Source organism: Microcebus murinus, chromosome 17 (genome assembly GCF_040939455.1).
Source record: "Microcebus murinus isolate Inina chromosome 17, M.murinus_Inina_mat1.0, whole genome shotgun sequence".
NCBI lineage: Eukaryota > Metazoa > Chordata > Mammalia > Primates > Cheirogaleidae > Microcebus > Microcebus murinus.
The window spans coordinates 7,527,139-7,547,764 of record NC_134120.1 but is presented as its reverse complement, the minus strand read 5'-3'; the positions used below and the strand labels follow the sequence as shown (position 1 = coordinate 7,547,764).

The 20,626-nt window shown below is 37.0% G+C and overlaps 1 protein-coding gene and 1 pseudogene across 2 annotated transcripts in view; both read left to right on the top strand.

Moving 5' to 3' along the window:
• DOK6 (docking protein 6) overlaps positions 1–20,626 on the top strand; it is a 331,604-nt gene that overhangs the window by 174,405 nt on the left and 136,573 nt on the right. For both annotated transcript variants that reach the window (XM_012779988.3, XM_075993804.1), the window contains 2 exons: positions 6,901–7,020; positions 13,864–14,053. In XM_012779988.3, the coding sequence (XP_012635442.2) occupies positions 6,901–7,020; positions 13,864–14,053 (310 nt within the window). The remainder of the gene's footprint in view (positions 1–6,900; positions 7,021–13,863; positions 14,054–20,626) is intronic.
• LOC142861642 (transcription and mRNA export factor ENY2 pseudogene) lies at positions 1,222–2,759 on the top strand (annotated as a pseudogene).

Here is a 20,626-nt window from a genome sequence, read left to right as displayed (position 1 = left end):
AATTTACTAACCTTCAAATTAAGGCACTTTGCAATGAATTCTTGTCAGGTCAAAGGGCAGCACATTTGATTGTTCTGTCAGTTGCTGCTATTTTTCACTCGTTACTTTGGAAAATAGGAACGGGCGATTTTCTATTTGGCCATGTCTGAAAGCCTAATCTCACTCCTCCGGTTCACAGAAGGAGAGATGTAGCAGAATAAGGGTTTCTATACTGAGTCCAAAAATTTGATATATCAACCTGCTGTTAAATCAAGGAAAATAAGTTATGATTATCAGCATAAAAGATGCATTTAGATGGTAACTCAGTTCCTCAGCTCTAAGTTGACTTTCTCTAAGATTCCACTGCTGTATCTATATAGAAGATAAAAATTTTTTCAAGTGTTTATCACAAATAGAATCAGAGAGAACTTATACAAGACTTCCCTGTTGGCATAAATATCCCTCTTAAAAGAAAAAGAAAGCTAATAAAACAAGAGACCGTTTTTGAATGGGTGATATTTCATCATGACTAAAGTTCAGTCGAGAACCATGTCTGACATGCTCCCTGTCACTTCCCAATCAAACACCTAGATAGGCCTGCTGTTACTAGCTCCACTTAAATGGAGACCAATAGAGACCTCAAAGCATCCCGAAAGAGACTGCTCACCAAATTATGTGCATTTTGTGCTAGAATTTGTCTCTGATTTCTGGGAATTAACAGCAAATTACATATATGTACTTGTACCACATTTATGTATTAGTTTCCTTGTACAGGTTCTATTCTCTAGGTTTCAGGGTGACTAAATCAAGTGAGTCTCCTGCACTCAGTTTCTTAAGGTATATTGGCTGGGAAAGGCAGAAAAATAACTCAGTGATATTAGGGGCTGTGATAAAATTATGGACAGAGTGTTATGGAAATGTAGAGAGAAAATGTCACATCCAAGCATGAGTCGGAAAAACTAAACTATTAATAAGAAGGTCATATTTGAACCCAAGTTTTAAAGGACTGTTAGGCGTGAGCAAATTTTGAGGAAGGAAGCAAGTGACGGGCACACCACAGAAAGGAAATAAATGCACTTCTTACTTAGAAAACTCATCGTTCCCCCATCTCTACCCTGATCAATTCTACAAATATGACTTCAGTGGAAAAAGCTTTTTCCTGTGGGCTAAACAGAGCGACCTTCTTTAGATCTTTGCTGAAGAAAGTGTTTCAGTTTTAACTTGTTTCTTATCTTTCTACTACATAAAAGGCAAGGGAAAAACAAAAGTTCATAAAATATCAGCAAGGTCACTTAAGTAGAAAGTCGTTGCCAATTTTCAAGAATGAAAGCATCATCAAAATGTCTTATATTTTAACAGCCCTGTAAATTTTAAATGACAATAAGAGAAAGCTTTATATTCTCTAAACAATAGTCTATAAGAGGAAACGATTTTCCTCACTTTAAAGAAAAGCATGTAGTTAAGACTTAAATAAATATGAAAGCAACCTTTATCGCCAAATCACAGCAAATCTGCATAGAAGATAAGAATCAGATATAATGGAGGCCCCGCCCCAGAAATGTGTGTTCTAGCTTCCTGTGTGTTTAGATGCCCGAGCTACAGAGGGTCTAAGTCCGGGCAGCCGAAGAGTGTGGTTAGCAACATGAACAAAGCTACACAGATGAGAGCAGCGACTAACCAAAAGTTGATATAAATTGGAGAAAGAGAACACCTCAAAGAGTTGCTGAGAGCTAATTTAATTGACTGTGGCCGGAAGGATCAATTGAAGGCACACTGTAAAGAGGTAATTAAAGAAAAAGGACTAGAACACGTCACTGTTGATGACTTGGTGGCTGAAATCACTCCAAAAGGCAGAGCCCTGGTAACCTGACAGTGTAAAGAAGGAGCTCCTACAAAGAATAAGAGCATTCCTTGCTCAGCATGCCAGCCTTTAAGTTTGAATTAGATCATGTTGTTCTGTGGTTTTATTTCTGAAAGTAAAACTTGCCATAAATTAGAAATCAATTTCCCAAAATAAAATCCTTTTTTGTATGATGGTTAAAAAAATTAAAAATTAAAAAAAAATCAGATATAATTAAAAATTAATGGTAATGCTAAAGACAAAACAGGATTATTTTAACTACATTTTCCTACTAATAAAAGCTAAATCCAGCGAGGACTAGCTACAATGATTTATTATTTTTACACAAAAATAGTCTTGCCTACATCTTACAATTAAAGTGATATGAAACTGATGCAGTGCTATTTTTAAATCTGCTAAGTGATTTTGGTTGATGGCATATTTTCTGTATATATGACGAAAACCTTTTCACTCTGTTTTCAAATATAGCTCATTTTGGATCATTTCACTTTGATGTCATTATCCTAAGGACTAAATTTGGTGAAAGCAATAAAGCTTGACTCTAATTATTTAGTCAATAGGCATTTATTACGGGCTTTCTATGTAGAGACTTTTTTTCTGATTCAAAGAGAGTTAGCCATATTGTTGCCAGAATTATGGGAGATGGAAAAAACCTGAACCCCAGGGAGGAGCCACCCATGTCTGATAATATTTCTGTTTTGCCCTATGATCATTTTCCCTCCATTCAAAACATCCAGTTGTCATGTAATTCACTCATTTAATTTAATCTCTTATCTCCATTTGTCTTATTTCCAAACATCTTTCAGTTTTCCTTTTGGAAATTACCAAATTTCTTCATTTACCTAATTTTATGTATAATTAAAACATTATGTGGGTTTCTATTCTATAGAAAAGCTATTTACCTAAATTAAGAATTTGAACATAGGCCGGGCGCGGTGGCTCACGCCTGTAATCCTAGCTCTCTGGGAGGCTGAGGCGGGCGGATTGCTCGAGGTCAGGAGTTCAAAACCAGCCTGAGCAAGAGCAAGACCCTGTCTCTACTATAAATAGAAAGAAATTAATTGGCCAACTGATATATATATATATAAAAAAAAAAAATTAGCCGGGCATGGTGGCGCATGCCTGTAGTCCCAGCTACTCGGGAGGCTGAGGCAGCAGGATTGCTCGAGCCCAGGAGTTTGAGGTTGCTGTGAGCTAGGCTGACGCCACGGCACTCACTCTAGCCTGGGCAACAAAGTGAGACTCTGTCTCAAAAAAAAAAAAAAAAAAAAAAGAATTTGAACATAGCTGCTAGCTGTGTGAAAAAGGCATGTCAATGAAAAAGCACTTCTATCATCGAGAGAAAAACAGAAAACTTTACAGAACATTTTAATGTCTTTATTCCTTCATAAGGAAATTTAATTATTTCCACACTCTGTGTAGACTGAAAAGTTTGAAAGATAAAACAAATGACAAAAGGCACTGAGCCTATGAGAAGGATAAATATTTAAAATGCAATGAGTTCTTATTATTGCATTTGTATTTAATCTCAGTTATGTAAAAAACAAAACGAAGGTTCCAAATAAAAGATAATTCAGAGGAAAACACTAGTTAAATCATGATAGGACAAAAACATTAACATGCAATAAAACAGTAAACGGTTTCAATACATACAGCTTGCTTAAGAAGAACAGCTAAAAAGCATAACTATAATATTTGAAGAGTGACTATCAAAAACAGCTCTGCAAAACCTTTATAAAACCAAAGCTTCGCATAATACTCAAATGAATTCAACTTATCTGCAGCAAAACTGTTAGATCGAGTGTACAGACCACAAAGATTAATACTTTTGGGATGAAAGTGTAGGACTGATTTAATTGAACCAAATATACTAGAAAATCATGAAGAGAATAGGCTGAGTTCTGCCTCTCACATTCTTCTGCTTCAACTCAGAGCTGTCCCTATCTGTTACCGGAGGTCACTCCTGATGTCCCGCACGGGCCTTTCCATCTCTGCCCCCAGTCATCTTCCTCTGTCCTGCCAGTCTCCGGCACACAGACATACGCACACTCACATACACGTGGACACACACATGCACACTCAACCACACTCACACACAGACAAACTCAACACACACACACGCTCACACGTGCTGATATACACGCTCGCTCACTCGCACACACACATCGTCATTTTCTTCCTGCAAGTTCCTGCTCTGATACCGTCCACTCTGCTGGGCCTCTGTCACAGTTCCTCAGTGCCCACCTGGCGAGGCCAGCAGCCTTCCAGAGCCCCGCACGCCCGACTCACCGGCTCTCCCGCCAGGCCCTGAGACCAAGGAGAGCAGAAGGAGTATGTTTCTCATATAACCTCCTAGCGCAGTGCTTGGCGTATGGTGCATTCAACAAACAATAAAGGTTTGTTTAAGAAAAGCAAAAAAGGAATGATGATGATGTCTGAATTACAGGGATCTCTCTCTCTCTTTCTGTCTTCTGAAATAGTTACAATTCAGTCTTTAGTGTGAGTATATGTACTCTATCTTTATGACTCTTGGTAACTTCTATGCTTATATGTTACTGCACTACTAAATGCTGAAGCGCTGGGATTCTTAAGACTGGGTGCAAAAGACACCTTTACCCGCTGGTGGAAGCCCAGGAATACGTCTCACTGCAGTGACGGGGGATCTCCCTGGCTTCTGGCCAGACGGAAATTCCGCATTTAGTTCTACCTGAGAGAGTCGGCTCCAGTTTCATAGAAGCCTTTTGCCGTATGATTGCTTTCTCTGTCTCATTAAGTCCTCGGACAGAAGAGTTCATACAAAGAAGGACTGAGCGATATATTCAACGTCTGGTTGTGCACAGACTTAAAGAGAACTTAACGAGAACACTGGCACCAAGGCGCTTTGGCATATTTAACATTATTATTTTTACCCCCAAATAGCATATTAAATGTTCTCATCTCTATCTATGGAACACTGGAAATACTATTAGGTGGCATTATGCAGATGAGATGTTAATTATGTGTGATATTACTTATTATTTTAAATTGTGGAGTCCTGTGAAAAGTTCAAAACATTAAAAATTAAAGACAAAAAATACAACCATACTGTCTCCCTTAGTAGAAATTTTAAGGATTTCTTGATACATCGCATGTAAATTGGCTTAACCTATAAGGTGTGGGTTTGTTGTTAGTAAAGCCTTTAAAACTTTTATAAATTTTACAAATTAAAATTTATAATATAATGAAAATTATGTTTAATATATGCTATTGTTGCTGCTGTAAAATTTTTCTATGAAGTCTGGCATTTTCTCCCTAAAAGAAAAAGTTGGTTTTTTTTTTTAATTTTATTATTTTTTGTTTCTGAGAAAGCCATGAGCCTCAGCAAGTGCACATTTATTATATTAGTAGCTTTGTGGTTTGAAAGGGTTATTTTATTGGTTGCTGTGGAAATGCTCAGGCAGCCAATCCCAGGCCTCTGACTCCACCTAAGCAAGAGAGTGGGAGACTCTACCTGATTCTAGACTTGGGTAGAAGGTGTGACCCGCACCACTGAGGGGATGGTCCCTGAAATAAGTAAACTACCTTTTGTAAAGAAAATGCTTTTCATGATTGGAACATCTGATTATTTTTATTAGAATAGTACCCTGGGTGGGGGGAGGGCTACATGTTCTTTTTTTCTTTATTTTCTAACAGTATTGTTACGGTCTTGACAAATACAAAAACAAAAGACAAATTTGCCTTGACATCTTGTTGACAAAACCAATTTTTTGCTACTAAAGCAGCATGACTAAGTCAGGAAGAAAATATTAGCCAGACTTGATGGTGTTGACCAGCAAGGAGAGCTGTTGGTATTCAAATCCCAGGAGTTGAAAAAACCTGTCACAGATAACTTTTTATGAGGAGTTTAAAATGCCAAGTCAAAGGTTGGAACGTCGTCCACGGAGAGCAAGAAGAGATTTGCAGGGAATCTGTTAATATGTTAAACTGTTCCAATGCAGATTTATGCTACATGGAAAAGTCAGAAACTTCTCTGGGCAAGTGTCAATGGAAAGTTCTTATCTAATTTCTGCACAGTGATAATGGACCTTGGCCTAAAAAATAAAACCTTTTAAAATATAAAACGTTTTTCAAATCTCTGCATGGTAAAATAACTAGAAGACCTGGGTTCTAATTCTGTTTTGGTCCTGACCACAGATATGATATGGGGACAGAGATATAACTCTAACCTTTGGCCACCTCATTCACATAGGACATATATTAGACTCAAATTCATTTATGCTTACAAAAACCTGTGAAAGCTTTAAAAACTTGTAAATATAAAAGAGTTGGGAGGTAATCATAATCAAAGGAGTAAGAATCTAATTAATATCTTAGGTAATTGGAATTTTCCAAAGAGGAAGAATACTTTTAAGATCCCACCCCACATTTTTTAAGGTAAGGATAGCCCACTTTTTGGTGTTTATGAAAAAAACTATCACATTCTTGAGCTGATCTATATATCATCCATTACAATTCAGAGTGGCTTGGGGATTGGAACTTCAACTCTTGTAACCCATGCAAATCTCAGTCACATTCAGGAAAACATTCATTTTCTTAACCTAATCTGACATTTTTAATTATTCATTCATATATTTTTTATTTTACATTTATTTATTTATTCTATTTTTTGTTTACATTGACGGATAAAATGGTATGTATTTACTATGTACAACATGATGTTTTGAAGTATATACACATTGTGGAATAACTAAACCTGGCTCATTTATTTTTCTATGTGATTTTTCTCCAAAAATAAAATCAATCTAAAATGTATTAGATAAGAAGCAAATCTAAGACTATGATTTGTAAATAAGGTAAAGTAGCATAGGATCACTTAACTACACTTGAAAACATGTGGCAAACAGTGGGAAATAATTTTAGGGACTTTTTTTCACTTTCTACATGTAGTGTTTTGTTGTTGCTGTTGTTTTAAGGCAGATTTTTAACTTTTACCAATTACCTGGGGACATGGTTCAGGGAGCACTCCTTCTTCTCCCTTCCTAGGGAGTATCGCTGACTGTGACGACTGTGGTTATTTTCAGAGCTGGAGGCCGAGGAGTGGTGCAAACACCTCTGCATGGAGTGTCTGGGGACCCGGCTCAACGACATCAGCCTTGGGGAGCCGGACCTTCTGGCAGCCGGAGTGCAGCGGGAACAGAATGGTAAGTGTGAGCTTGCTTTCTGTGCCTCTAATGCACACTGATAGTTGTAGGACTTCGAAACTGGAAAGGATCTCAGGAATATTTCAGACCAGTCATTTTTTCCCAAAAAGAAAATAAACTGATCAATCCAGGTTATTAAGGAACTTTCTTAAGATGGTGTGGCAACTACAGAAAATGCCTAGGTACGACCCAGGGCTCCTGGCTTCTTGCCTGTGATGTTTGCCATTTATCCAAATAAATAATTAGTAAGTGAACTCGTTGGATATAAGGCTTTTGAATGTATGATATCATTCCATTTTCTTCTTTGAGAGTCGTTATAGATTTAGAGTTCATATTAACAGATTTGGCTTATCAGGTTATCAATAGCTTTTAGGGCATTTGGCTAATACTACATGGAGGAAATTATAGTGGATAAAAGCTCAGGGTTTTACAAAATTGAGGCTTACAGAAATAATATTATTTACCTACTACATTGTTCTCAAATTTTAACAGGCATTTTTCATGCCTCTTAACAATTTATGCTGCATGTTCTTGATAGCACCTCTAAATATGAAATAATAATGTATTTATTATTCAGTGTGTCTGCATTAGTTGATTGTGAGCTCATTTCACTCTATTTTGCAAAATAATTATCATCACCACCAGATGATCTAATAATGTGAAATAGAAACTTTTCAGTGTTGCTAATTTTTGATGATCTGTGTTTGGAAAGGCTGAGGGATATTGGTGCAACTTGATGCTATTGATTAGAAAGAAATTATTATCTTAGATGATAAATTAGATAGCATAGGTAAAAGTGCACTGTGATAGCACATGATGATTATAACCTTGGTATTCCTAATAGCAATGTTGTTAACAACCATTGCTATCTTTTTCGTAACCCATTAAAGCACTAGTTTTGGTTTGTTGCTAAATTGAAAAAACAAGTTCTTTTTAGCTTATTGATTGTGAACATATGTAGGTAACAAACATTGCTTCCATTTGACTTTTTAGAAAGTCACAAAGCATTTCTGTAGCTCTTTTTCTAGCTCCTGTTTTTATATCCCAGTTCCTCTCCCTCACACTCTCAGATTTTCATCTCTGATCTGTCTTCTGAGAGCTGTGATAAACACAGAACATGGATAATCATGCCACTTAAAGTATATGTTGTTCATCCACAGTTTAGGAAAAGAAGGGAAAAAGTCTTATCAATAAGGATTTGTCAAGTACTACATAAAGGAGATATGAAAAAAGCACATAAATTAAGCTTGTGGGTAGAAATATCATGTCTTTTTTAGTATGGACTGTATACACTTTTTACTTGGAGGTTTTGGAGTTATACATGTTTTTCATCCAAATGGATATTGTACTTCCTCGTGTCATTATAATCGTATTTCTAATTTGATAATAATGTCGATATAATTTGTCTGTAATATAATGGAGAATTTTTAGTATGGAATTTTTAGGATAGGCCAAACAAAATCAAATGTCAAAACTGCATAAAAAGCACAAGGTTCTTTAAACACACACACTCACACAGATACACACAAGTACAAACAAAAAAACAAAACTTCATGGTTGAAATTCGTTGGCCAGCTTGGACCCCCCTCTCCTCCGTGAATGATCATTGCTGTGGAGTCCACAGCTCTTCCCTAGACAGTATAACCATTTATTTTACTTAAAATATGTAGGAAAAGCACTCATAGTTTTACCTAGCTAATTAAAGTCTTTACAAGTGGCATTGACTTTTAAAAGCTGTCATTTCATTGACTTTCAATCTCTATTCCAGACTCTTCGAGCATAACACCTTTTAAAATAAACAAAATCATCAACTTCCTAATACATGTTCGAACTCATCGATATGTACAGATGGACTAAATCCTTTATGAAAGATTTGTCATTATAGATTCAGTTTTATTCTTAAGATATTTTAGCATTAAATACTATAATTTATTCATGAGAGACACTATTTTATTATTTTGTCAATCGTATGCTTGGATTTAGTTTGAACTTTTTCTGCTAAGAGATAAGATGCATATGTGTGCAGAACCAATGCCATAAATTACATGAATGTGGTTTGTGGTGATCTTGCGGTATTATTAAAAGAAAGTCACACTGCTCAGTCTTGACCACAACAGTTTTTGACATTCAAAATTGCTACTTCTCCTCTGATGTTTTCCTAACTCTTCAGACAGCTTGGTCTTATTTTCTCTGAGACTAGCTAGGAACAGGTATTCATGCAAATAATTTTAAAGGTGAAAGATAATGTGTGTTGCTGAGATAAAAGTGGTTATTGATTAATTCTTTGCTATAATCATCTTTATCTAGAGCTGTCAGCTGTTTTCATATCAACTTAGAATCCTACACGGTATCAGGGAAAGTTAAGTGAACACAAGCTCATACACACACGGGAAAAATTATTCTTAGACTTCAGATGACACTACCATAAGAAGGGCACATTGGGTAGACGTTTCAAACTTTAAATTCTTATGGTTTCCAAGATCTCCAGGTATTTCAGTAGTATTTAAGATAGCCTACACTGGCCTTAGAAAATATTAATGTGTGGTGTTATGGTCATGTTTATTTATAAATGATTCATAACAGCAATTCTAGAAAACAAATGTTGCTTATTAATCATTAATAGCAAATGTTAACATCATAACCAAGAAGTAACTCACATGTAGGAAATTCCTGCAATTGCAGTTGGAAGAGGACAAAGAGGATATGTCCAATCTGTTAGGGACACAAGAGATCTCCATCTGGAGCCAAAATGGGTATCCTTCCCAATGTCAGAACTCACCATCTGTGACAGCATCGAGACAAAGGAAAGACAAAGAGATCAATGGAACAGAATAGAGAGAAGAAATAGGTCCACACGTATATGGGCGGATAATTTTTGACAAGGACAAAGTTCTTTTTCTACATGCTTATTAGTCATTTCAATGAGAAAAGTAAAACTTCTGAAAACGAATTGTTCTAGAATGACTGATGTCTGTGTAGTAAACAATGACCCTGGACCCATACTCACACCACACTCAAGCATCAATTTCAGATGGATGCAACTTAAAGATACACAAAGAGTTCTTCTGTAAAACACTGAAAGTGCAAACTATAAAAAGAAATAAATTGAACTTCACCAAAATTCAAACTAATGCTCATCAAAAAAGCGAAAGCACCATCAAAAATTTAAAAGGAAATAAGAAGTAAAAAAGGAAAGCTACAGATGTCATAAGGTAGTGATGTGCTGAAGTGGGCTCCTCCCACTTCACAAGAGCCTTCCAGAATAAGCAAAAATAACCTACGGTATTAGAAATCAGATCCGTGTTTGCTTTCGAGGGCATGGGTGACAAAAAGTGTCATAAGAGAACTTTCTGGGGTGACTGCAGTGTTGTGCATCTTGATGTGCATCTGTCAAAACTGAAAGAACATTATCTATAAGATATGAGCATTTCAGTATATGTCACGATATAGTGCAATCTTTCAATAATGAAGGACTTATTGTAAAATTAAAGAAAATAAAACTATTTTCCACCTTCTGAACTTAAATAAATCATGTGAACAAAATTAATGAAAATCTGAGTATTTGGCATAAACATGGTATGAATTCTCTCAATCAACAAGAGACACAGTAGAACTAATTTTTTATAAATCTGACAAAAGACATTTATATAAATGACTATATACAAATATTTGGAATGGTTACTGGGAAGGAACTTCTGGAAAGAAATTTGGCAATGTATGATTCTTAAAAGAATTTATAGTATTTTTTTTGCTCCAGTGATTTGGATTTTAGTACACAATGTAAGTTAATAATCAAAGATACTAAAAACTATCTAACAGTTATATATAAGAATAGAATTAAGCATAGTAAACTCCATGAACCAATATATAAGGAGTAAATCATTTAGCAAATTGAGCTGAAAGTTGGTTATTTTAGTGCTGGTTAATTTATATTAGATGAAAATGGGCTTAACTATAATATTCATCAAATAGATTATTATTAAATAATTATAGCATAGCTATATGGTGTAATATTATACATTCATTAAAAATTTTATCTCGTAAAATATTTGGCAGCATCTGATAATGCTTATAAGTGCAATATACAAGGTTAAATACTTTCAGTATAATATCAATTATGTGTATTAAGATACACTGTAGGCCGGGCGCTGTGGCTCACGCCTGTAATCCTAGCTCTTGGGAGGCCGAGGCGGGCGGATTGCTCAAGGTCAGGAGTTCAAAACCAGCCTGAGCAAGAGCGAGACCCCGTCTCTACTACAAATAGAAAGAAATTAATTGGCCAACTGATATATATATAAAAAATTAGCCGGGCATGGTGGCGCATGCCTGTAGTCCCAGCTACCCGGGAGGCTGAGGCAGAAGGATCACTCGAGCCCAGGAGTTTGAGGTTGCTGTGAGCTAGGCTGACGCCACGGCACTCACTCTAGCCTGGGCAACAAAGCGAGACTCTGTCTCAAAAAAAAAAAAAAAAAAAAAAAAGATACACTGTAGCAGGGATTATCTCTGTAAGGTATAACAATAGTTGAATTTTAATTTTTTAAAACGATTTTCCATATTTACTGCAATGAACATCATTTACTTAGAAATGCAGATAAAATTCATGCAACAGTTTTTGTAAAGAAAAGAAATTCCTGGGGGATTTAAAAAGATGCTAGAAGTTTTTTGGTTTTTTTTTCTAAGTGCTGCTGATTGATTCAAGAAATATAAATGTTCCAATTCATAGTGGCCAGGTATAGTAAGCAGATGGCACCTGGCAACTAAACTTATTACTATTGCCACATTATAGTAAACTAAATTCTGATGAATTTCAGTTCTGTGGTGAAGATGAAGTCACAATTTCTGAAGAGTCCCACAAATTTTGACAAGCATAAATCATGATTTGTTTCACTAGTGGTTTAATTGCATCATACAGATCTCGAGATGTATCTCAATGTGCAGACACCTACTTTCTCAGTGAGGCTCAGCTTCTAAAGCTTCTGGAATTGAAGAGTGACCACTGCAATATCCCTGTAGTAGAGAAATTTTAGAGATAATAATATAAAAAAAAGAATGATCTTGAAATGTCTCATTATCTTCTGTGTACTATCTGGCTCTATTTACTTCCCTTAGTATTTCATATAACCATTAAAATACAAAGCAGATTGTATCAAACAATGGAGTGAACCTAGATTCAAAATTGGGAAAAATAGTAAAAATCCCAAGCATATGGTCAGTTTTCCTACCACCAGATTCTTGAGGACTTATTCAGCAATATTTAATATTAGACCAATATCTCTGGTCTTTTGCCTAGATAACATTTAATAAACTGTCTATTAGTTTTGTATTCTTACTATAATTTCATATTGTGAATTGATATGTAACAATTGTTAAATAAAGAATAGAAAATGGAACTTTCTTATTGTCACTGCACTGTGGCCCCAGATGTTTTGAAAAAAAAAAATGTGCTGGTTTGTTCTACTGGAACATAACATCGCTTTTCAAAAGCATTCCTCATGCTTTTCTAACATTGCTACTTTCCTGGCAATATTTTAAAATGTCACAGATCAACAGTTCTCAAAGTGTGGTTCCCAGAGCAGCCGTGTCAACACCCCCTGGGAGTAAGTAGACACATAAATTACCTGGTTCCAACCCAAACCTGCAGGGTGGAGGAGGCTTAGCAATCTGTTTTTAAACAAGTCGTCCAGGTAGTTTTGATGCACGCTAATGTCTGAAAACCAGTACCTCTAGACAGTAAAAACCAAATGTGTGTTCTTAAATTTTAAAAGTAGCATGATTAGGGAGTGATTTAAAATGGCTGCCTCTTGAAATTGTTTAACAAAGGTAAGCATTTTTAAATATCATTTAGTGGAGCCAATTTTAACCACTCCAGTTTGAGACGGTCTTTCTAGTAAGAACCTTACCAAAGTTTAGTAAAACAACATATCGTATGCTACTAAGGGAATATAAAATAATTTATTCATAGCAAAGGCAGAAAGTTTGCTTCCTCATTATAATGGAATTCAGTGAAGTCTGGGTAGGTAACTTGATGTGCTGCCCTCATCTCAACGTACCTAGTTTCCTGCCGGATTAAATTAGTTCATTTTTGAATTGAATCTGAAATCCATTAGGGGAAAATGGATTTTGAATATTTGAAAATAGAAAATAACATTTCTTAGGACAATTTCTTTCAAGACTTGCAAGAAATAACATCGAAAGTTATGATTGGAGAGTTCTAAAGTACAACAAGAAGGGTTTATGTATTTCTACTTTGCTTGCTAATGTCTTAAGTTTTTCAGGAGGCAGTAATGAATATCTGTAATTATCATATGCTGAATTTGACCATGATTACAATTTGTTTTGAGATACACATTAAATTATCTTTACAGTGCTTAAGTAGTTAGCGAGTCAGTCTGAGTGCACATTAAATACATCATGTCATAAAGGTAAAATTGAGTAAGGTTTTGCTTAGTGTAAACAAGACATCCCTCACAGGAATTGTATCTGTGATAGCCACTTAGACTGTGTGAAAAGCAGACAGTAAGCACAGTTTGGGCAGAGACGCCACTTAGCATTTGCCCTTATTCTTTCATTATACAATGGAACTACTTATTCCTCACCGTAGAGAATGCATGCAATGAAAAGTTACAGAATGAGTGAGTGAATGAACTATTACCCAAAAATACTTTAACGAACTCCTTTTCTCATACACAAAATGGAAGCAGGTAGTATTGTGCAATGGATACCGGTATCACTAAGGGACGTGATAATGTTTTTCTGAATTCTTTAGATACACAAATTGATACAGTACTGCCATAGACAAGTACTCTTTTTGCTTAACTTTCTCCATTCTCTGTCTCTTTGCAGAACGATTCAATGTGTATCTTATGCCTACGCCAAATCTGGATATTTATGGTGAATGCACAATGCAGATCACTCATGAGAATATCTATCTCTGGGATATCCACAATGCCAAGGTCAAACTGGTGATGTGGCCCCTCAGCTCACTGAGGAGATACGGTCGGGACTCGACGTGGTTCACATTTGAGTCAGGAAGGTAAGTGACCAAGTGCAGGGGGTGTGATTAGGTAGACCTTTGAAGGAAAGGGTCTGTCCGTCATTGCCATAGTTTTTATAAAGGGTAGACGTTACCAAATACACACTTTTTTCAGGTTCTTGTGGATAATCTAAACAAAATTGTGTTAATTTTATGGCATGTCGATTACTCCGTTCAAAATAATTTCAGTCTCTTACATTAGCATCAAACTAGTTTTATAATTATGTTAATAATGCAATATATTGCAGTATCAAAAGAATACTGTATTTTTGGCATATACTCATGCCATAGGATTCCTGTACAATTAAATACACTATATCCTTGCAGTATTTTTGTGAGGTTTTTTTTATAAATGAACAATATTTTTTTTTAAATTTTACAAAGAATGATTTAAATTTTGTTTTTTAGGCAATTGTGTTTGTTACTTGATCACAGTATTTCATGGGAATGCATAACTGCCTGAAATGAATGCTTACTGCACAATCACTATGCACAAACATGGATTTAGACATGAGCTACAACTAACCGAATCAATGTCTTTAGGTTATGACTCCTTTGTGATATTGTTGTCACACACCCAAGATAAGACTCAGGTTTAGGGATTCTATGTAAGAAAGACGTGTGCATTCAGTCTTCACACAAAGGACAGGATTATTCACATTCTTAAGACGAATTCGTGGTCTTATAAGGTAATTATAGTGAGGTTTCACTGCACTTGATGTAACAATTTTAAGTTTATAGCTTTCTTCTTACAAAACTGTTAAATATTTATTCAAGGTCAGATTCTAATAATATCCATCTAGGGTAGGTCATATGTCTCTTAAAATCTTTAAGGAGAAAAAAAAAAAAACCACCCTTGAGCGGGGGTAATTTTAACAGTCTGGAGCCCTTTTGCACTAAGGTCATATTAAAATCTCTACCACTTTGACGTCTCTGAAGAGCCTTGGCTCCTGTGTTTACTTAGTAGCTTGTGAACTTGTTCAACTATTTCTGCCTGCCTAGATATTGCGAGTGTAATAGCAATCACTCTCTGGGAACTATTGGTAAATAAAAATTCTCATAAGAAAAGGAATATTTTTAGGTGTTGCACTATTTTAAAAATTACATGATTATGAAAATGGGTTGATATCTTTTAGACATTCTCTGACCTGAAATCTATCTATGATACATTTTTAATGACCTTAAACGTTAATTTAATGTATATAAAAGAACTGCATGGGTTTGTTTTGTTTTGTTTGTCATCATTGAACAACACTACCTCCAGGATCCCCTCTCCTAGATCTTTCTCCTGGATACACCTATTTTTTTTTTCAATGTAGAACAATTTATCTATCGTGTCTATTCTATCATTTCAATAGGCTTCTACTCAAGATTTTAAATAGCCAGTCGTTTTCTTTCTTGTATATATTATTCAGAATTTTCACTCCATTTATACCTGCCCACCTAAATTTTTAAGATCTATTTTGACAGAGAAACTTGGTATCTCCTTATTTTTTTCTTTTCTTTTCTCTTTTCTTTGTTTCCTTGTCTTCGAGATTAAAGATTTGTCCTTTTGTACACAGTACATTTGGTTTTTTTTTTCCTTCTCTGAACTTTATGTGTCCTTTGCTATGTAATGATTGAAATATTAACCATAATTTGTGCATCTATCTTGTAAATTCCATATGATCTCACTCTTATTAAAGCGAGCAGAGGCCAGAAGGTGTTGTCCTTGCTTGATCCAGAGAAATAAAAGTGAGACATCGTGTTCACTGGGTCTGAACTGGTAGTGGTACTGGTGACAAGACTGGAGACAATTTCAAGGACAGACTGGTGGTGAGGCCTGGCCAGTTATCCTGTCAAACCAAACCAAACACCTATTTTTCTGGGTTTTATGTTATTAGTTCATTGCACACAGTATATCCTTTGGTATAAAATTTAGCCATTTATTTATGTTCTTACATACACTGAAAAGTAATACAATTGGATATGTCAAAATACTCTTTTCTCACTGACAGACTTTTTCAAATGCACTGTTAAATTCTAGTGTCTCACTAAATCATAGCAATGAATAGTAGGAATGGGTTTCAGGGGTCCTCAAACTTTTTAAACAGGGGGCCTGTTTACCGTCCCTCAGACCGTTGGAGAATGTACACTGTGGGCCCGGGATGAGTTGACTGCTGAGCAGGAGAGGCAGTGGTGGCAAAAACACCCGGGGGGCCGGATAAATGTGCTAGGCAGCCTGCATGTGGCCCCTGGGCCGTAGTTTGAGGACACCTGGTTTATTCTGGAGGAACGAACCTCAGTACGGTGCAATGATATGCCGTTAAGTCTCAGGCAGCACATACCCAGTGCAAGGATAGAGGAGAATAAGGACAGAAGACCAGGCAGCTGTCAGTGGAATCATCCTCAGCAGGGCATGGCCTTGGGAGATGAATTCATAGTGTCACATTAGCTCAGAGCAATTGCTTTTTTATCACAACGATCATAACTTTGAATTTTAAGAGTAAAAAACAACCAATTTGCTATGCAAGCTTATTATCCTCAAAAAAAAAAATCACAAAAGATACTAGATCTGCAGAGAAAGTCATAGAATTCATGATTATGTACAATTTTATCCTGTGAAAGACAAAACTACTTTCTAAACTGCTGATACGGCATTTTCACTTCATATTACCTCATAAATATTGTAAGCAGAAATCAAGATGAGTTCAAACACCTGCATGACAAAATTCAAGTGAGCCCTAAATTCCTTTTTTATAAAATTATTGTTCAAAAAATAATCACCCATATTCAGCACAATACTTAATATTACAAAATTGCTGTTTAAAATACATGCCTCACTAACTTTGATAATATTGCCTGTCTTTAGAAGCCTGGGGAAAATCTGGTTACAGATTTTTAACAACTGGAAATGTAAAATAATACTTAAATATTGCAGTAGAGTTCCTATGGGAGGATGGTTAATGGAAGCAAATGCTGTTAATATATGTTATATAATCAAGGATTCTGGGATGTGGTAGGTAGTCTTGATTTATCCTTAAACATTTCTTGGTCAGGGATACAAAGAGAAAGCCTCTCTTCTCTAATGCGTGACCATGTAGCTAAAAGGGAAGACAAAGCAGAGAGTTCTTAAATATGATACAAAAGCATGAAAAAATATATACTGTGTAATACGATGAATACATAATGCATATAAATTATATTATAGAAAGTATAAAGTCTAAGTTAGCCAAGGAATTTCTAAAACATCCTCACATATAGGGTCCAAATGGAAGTTATCAATGCCCTGGATTATTTTTTTTTCCGCACATTACTGTTTTATTTGCTGTCGAGAGTGTAGTGGTACACATTTCTTCACAAAAGAGTGTACTGCTGTGAATCTAAGATGCTCTTCCGAACTACTGATACCTATGTTGCGAGTGTTCTGCTGTTTGGTGCATACTCTGGTCCCATCTACCAGGAGTCTAGGGTAGGTTTTTAGCAGCAAGCAGCACTCATGTTCCCTTCTCAAATGGTCCTAAAATGTTCCTTAACTAAAACATTGAAGAATTGCAATTCATTAAACTAAAATGTAATTAAACTCAAGAGGAGATGCACCCACATTGCACATGACTTTAACTGAAGTGAGGAGAATGTGGTGTGTACACATAGGCAGTAGCAGCTACCTGGTAGCCACCATTGGATGATGCTGTTCAGTAGATATCATAAATAGTAACAAAATACGCCCCAATTTCAGGAATACTAAAATGCATAAGGATGTGTATCTGTTGAGTGAATAAATTAATCAATGAATGGTTCCATTGTTCTAGTGAAGCCAGCTGGGCGTGGTCTCATGAGAGGCAAGAGTCATGGTGTGGAAGCAGCAGCCCTCCACCAATCTTGGGTGGGTATCAAACCAGAACTGCACATCTCTCTCCACTGATTTGATTCCCTTGATTCCAGAAATCATTCCTTGATTTAATGACTATTCATAAAGCTTAGGAACTTTCTGAAGGAGAATTAAAAAGCCTAAGAGGAAGACCAGAACTGTCACTGTGATCCCTATAGAGTGGTGGACCAATTAGTGAAAAGCAATTCACATTGAAATATGTGTGGGTTCCACAAAAATGTATTGAACTTTAAAGTTAATCAAGCAAAAACTAAGATCAGAGCCTCCATTTCTTGATAAGGATGGTTTTGTAAGCCATTTAATTAATGCTTTATCCTAGGGGAAGAATTAGTCCTAGTATTATCATAGCAAGACATTTGCCAAATTGGACACAGGGAAAGAAGAAAAGGCACTAAGTTCCTAAAAGGCTTTGTCTTACCATTATTTCTTTAGAATTAAAGGAAGGGTTTACATAGACTCATGATTTTTTAACATCACATACGCACATCCCTGATGCAGATTTTCATGGAGGCCTTTCCTATGTCCAGCGGTCCCCAACCTTTTTTGGAACCAGGGGCAATTTTCACGGAAGACAATGTTTCCATGGGGGGGTGGGCAGAGCTCAAGCGGTGATGTGAGCGATAGGGAACGGCTGTACAAACAGATCGGGCTTCACTTGCTCGCCCACTTCTTGCTGTGAAGTCCCCCACCAACCCAACTGGCCACAGACCAACACCAGTCCATGGCCTGGGGCTTGGGGACCGTAGTCTATACCATGTAATTAAAACTGTATTAGACATTATGATTTAAATCTTTTTGTAACATCAAAAACCCATTTATTTATTTTTCTGGGCTGCTTTTATTCATTTGTCAAACACCACAAAAAGAAATAGAGAAATAAAAACGAGTAACACATAATCCCTGCCCTTCATGAACTCGTAGGGTACTTGGACAGACAGATCAGTGAATGATTACAATGTAATGTGGGAATTGTAATAAAAGAAATTGCAGATGGTCACGCTTGAAGCTCTGACTCGAGGGGGAAGGGGGCACATGGGCAATATACATAATATTAACATTTGTACCCCCATAATATGCTGAAACAAACAAACAAACAAAAAATTGCAGGAAGGTTATGCATTGGGAAAATAGGTTAAGTTATGTGATGTAATTTAAAAAGCAATAATAATGACAACCCCAAATCTCTGTGGTTAAACACAACAAAGGTTTGTTTCTCACTTAAACTGTGTCTGATGCACGCTGGGACAAATCTCCAGGGCAGCTGGCTTCAGAAAGCGAGGCTGCTGTAATGTCATGACTTAGACGTCCTGATACTAGACCATCTCGGTTACCTCGGCAGGAGAAGAGGGTGGACAGATTCTCCCACGGATGTAGTATGGACTGAATTGTGTCTCCCCAAAATCCATATGTTGTCACCCTAACCCCCAGTGTGACTAATAGTTGGAGGTAGGGCCTTTGTGGAGGTAATTAAGGTTACATGAGGTCAAAACGGTGAGGTCCTAACCCAGTAGGACTGGTGGCTTCATAGGAAGTGGATGAGAGAGAAGTCTCTGCACCCCACAGTGCCTTTCTCCCCCCCATCTCATGCCAAGGAAAGGCCGTGTGAGCACTCAATGAGCAGGTGGCCATCGGCACCTGGCAGGGAGCCCTCACCAGCTCCCTGATCTCAAACTTGCAGCCTCCAGAACTGTGAAGAAATAAATTCCTATTGTTTAAGCCACCCAGTCTGTGGTGGTTTTATGACAGCCCGAGCTGATGAACACAAAGCATTTGAGTGGTTTGGCTCAGAGGCAGTGCATGTGACTCCCATTAATGTCCCACTATCCAGAGCGTCGTCTCACATGGCGCCGTCTAACTGCGAGGGGGCGGGCAGATGCCGGGGAGTATGTGGAGTACCCATAAGCATCACTGTCTCTGCCGCTGTCATCTCTCCCCGTCAGCAAAGACCCCTGTTCTCTCTTCTTCCTACACGCTCAATCTTTCCCTGAGGGACATAACCCCAAAACGAGTCCATCCAGCCACTGATTCTAGCTCAAAGTCCAGAGTCTGCAGGTCATTTGTACTAGTGTCTACATCAGGTCTAGATATGACTTCTCTTGATTCCAAAAGAATGATAAAAAAAAAAAAAAAAAAACATTTTTCTGCCTCTACCCACCCCCGCAGGATGAACAGTGGGCTCAGAGGGGCAGGAAGCCCAGCCTTGCAAACACTCGCAGTCAAGAAAAGGGTGGGGAGACAAGCAGCAAACAGGCACCAGGCTGGTAATTCTCAAATGCTGCTGCTTCCTGGATACCCTGAGGGTCTTCACCCGAAAAGCTAAGAAGGTGTGCCTGACAGGCCCTCACTCTGCCCTTTGGGAGGAACTTGCTCATCCTCTGTTTCGCTTGGCTCTGCCCGCTGCCCCTGGGAGAATGTCCTTTATCATCGTCCTTCTTGGCCATATCTGAGCTGGGCTTTGGGAAAATGTTCTCTTTGAGATGCTGCAAGTTTCTGCCCTGAGATGTGATATTAGAGATCTGAAGGTTATTGAGTTTTTAAAAAGTCATGAGCATTTTTGATTTACTGATTTTTTTCCCTATAAAAGTTTGTCACAATTTTACTAGACTGCTTGGATATTTAATTCCAGTCGATCATATGTATGTACCAAGGGTAATACCCACTATTTGGAAAGTGATTTTGGGGGACTTCTCAGATTGGCTGTT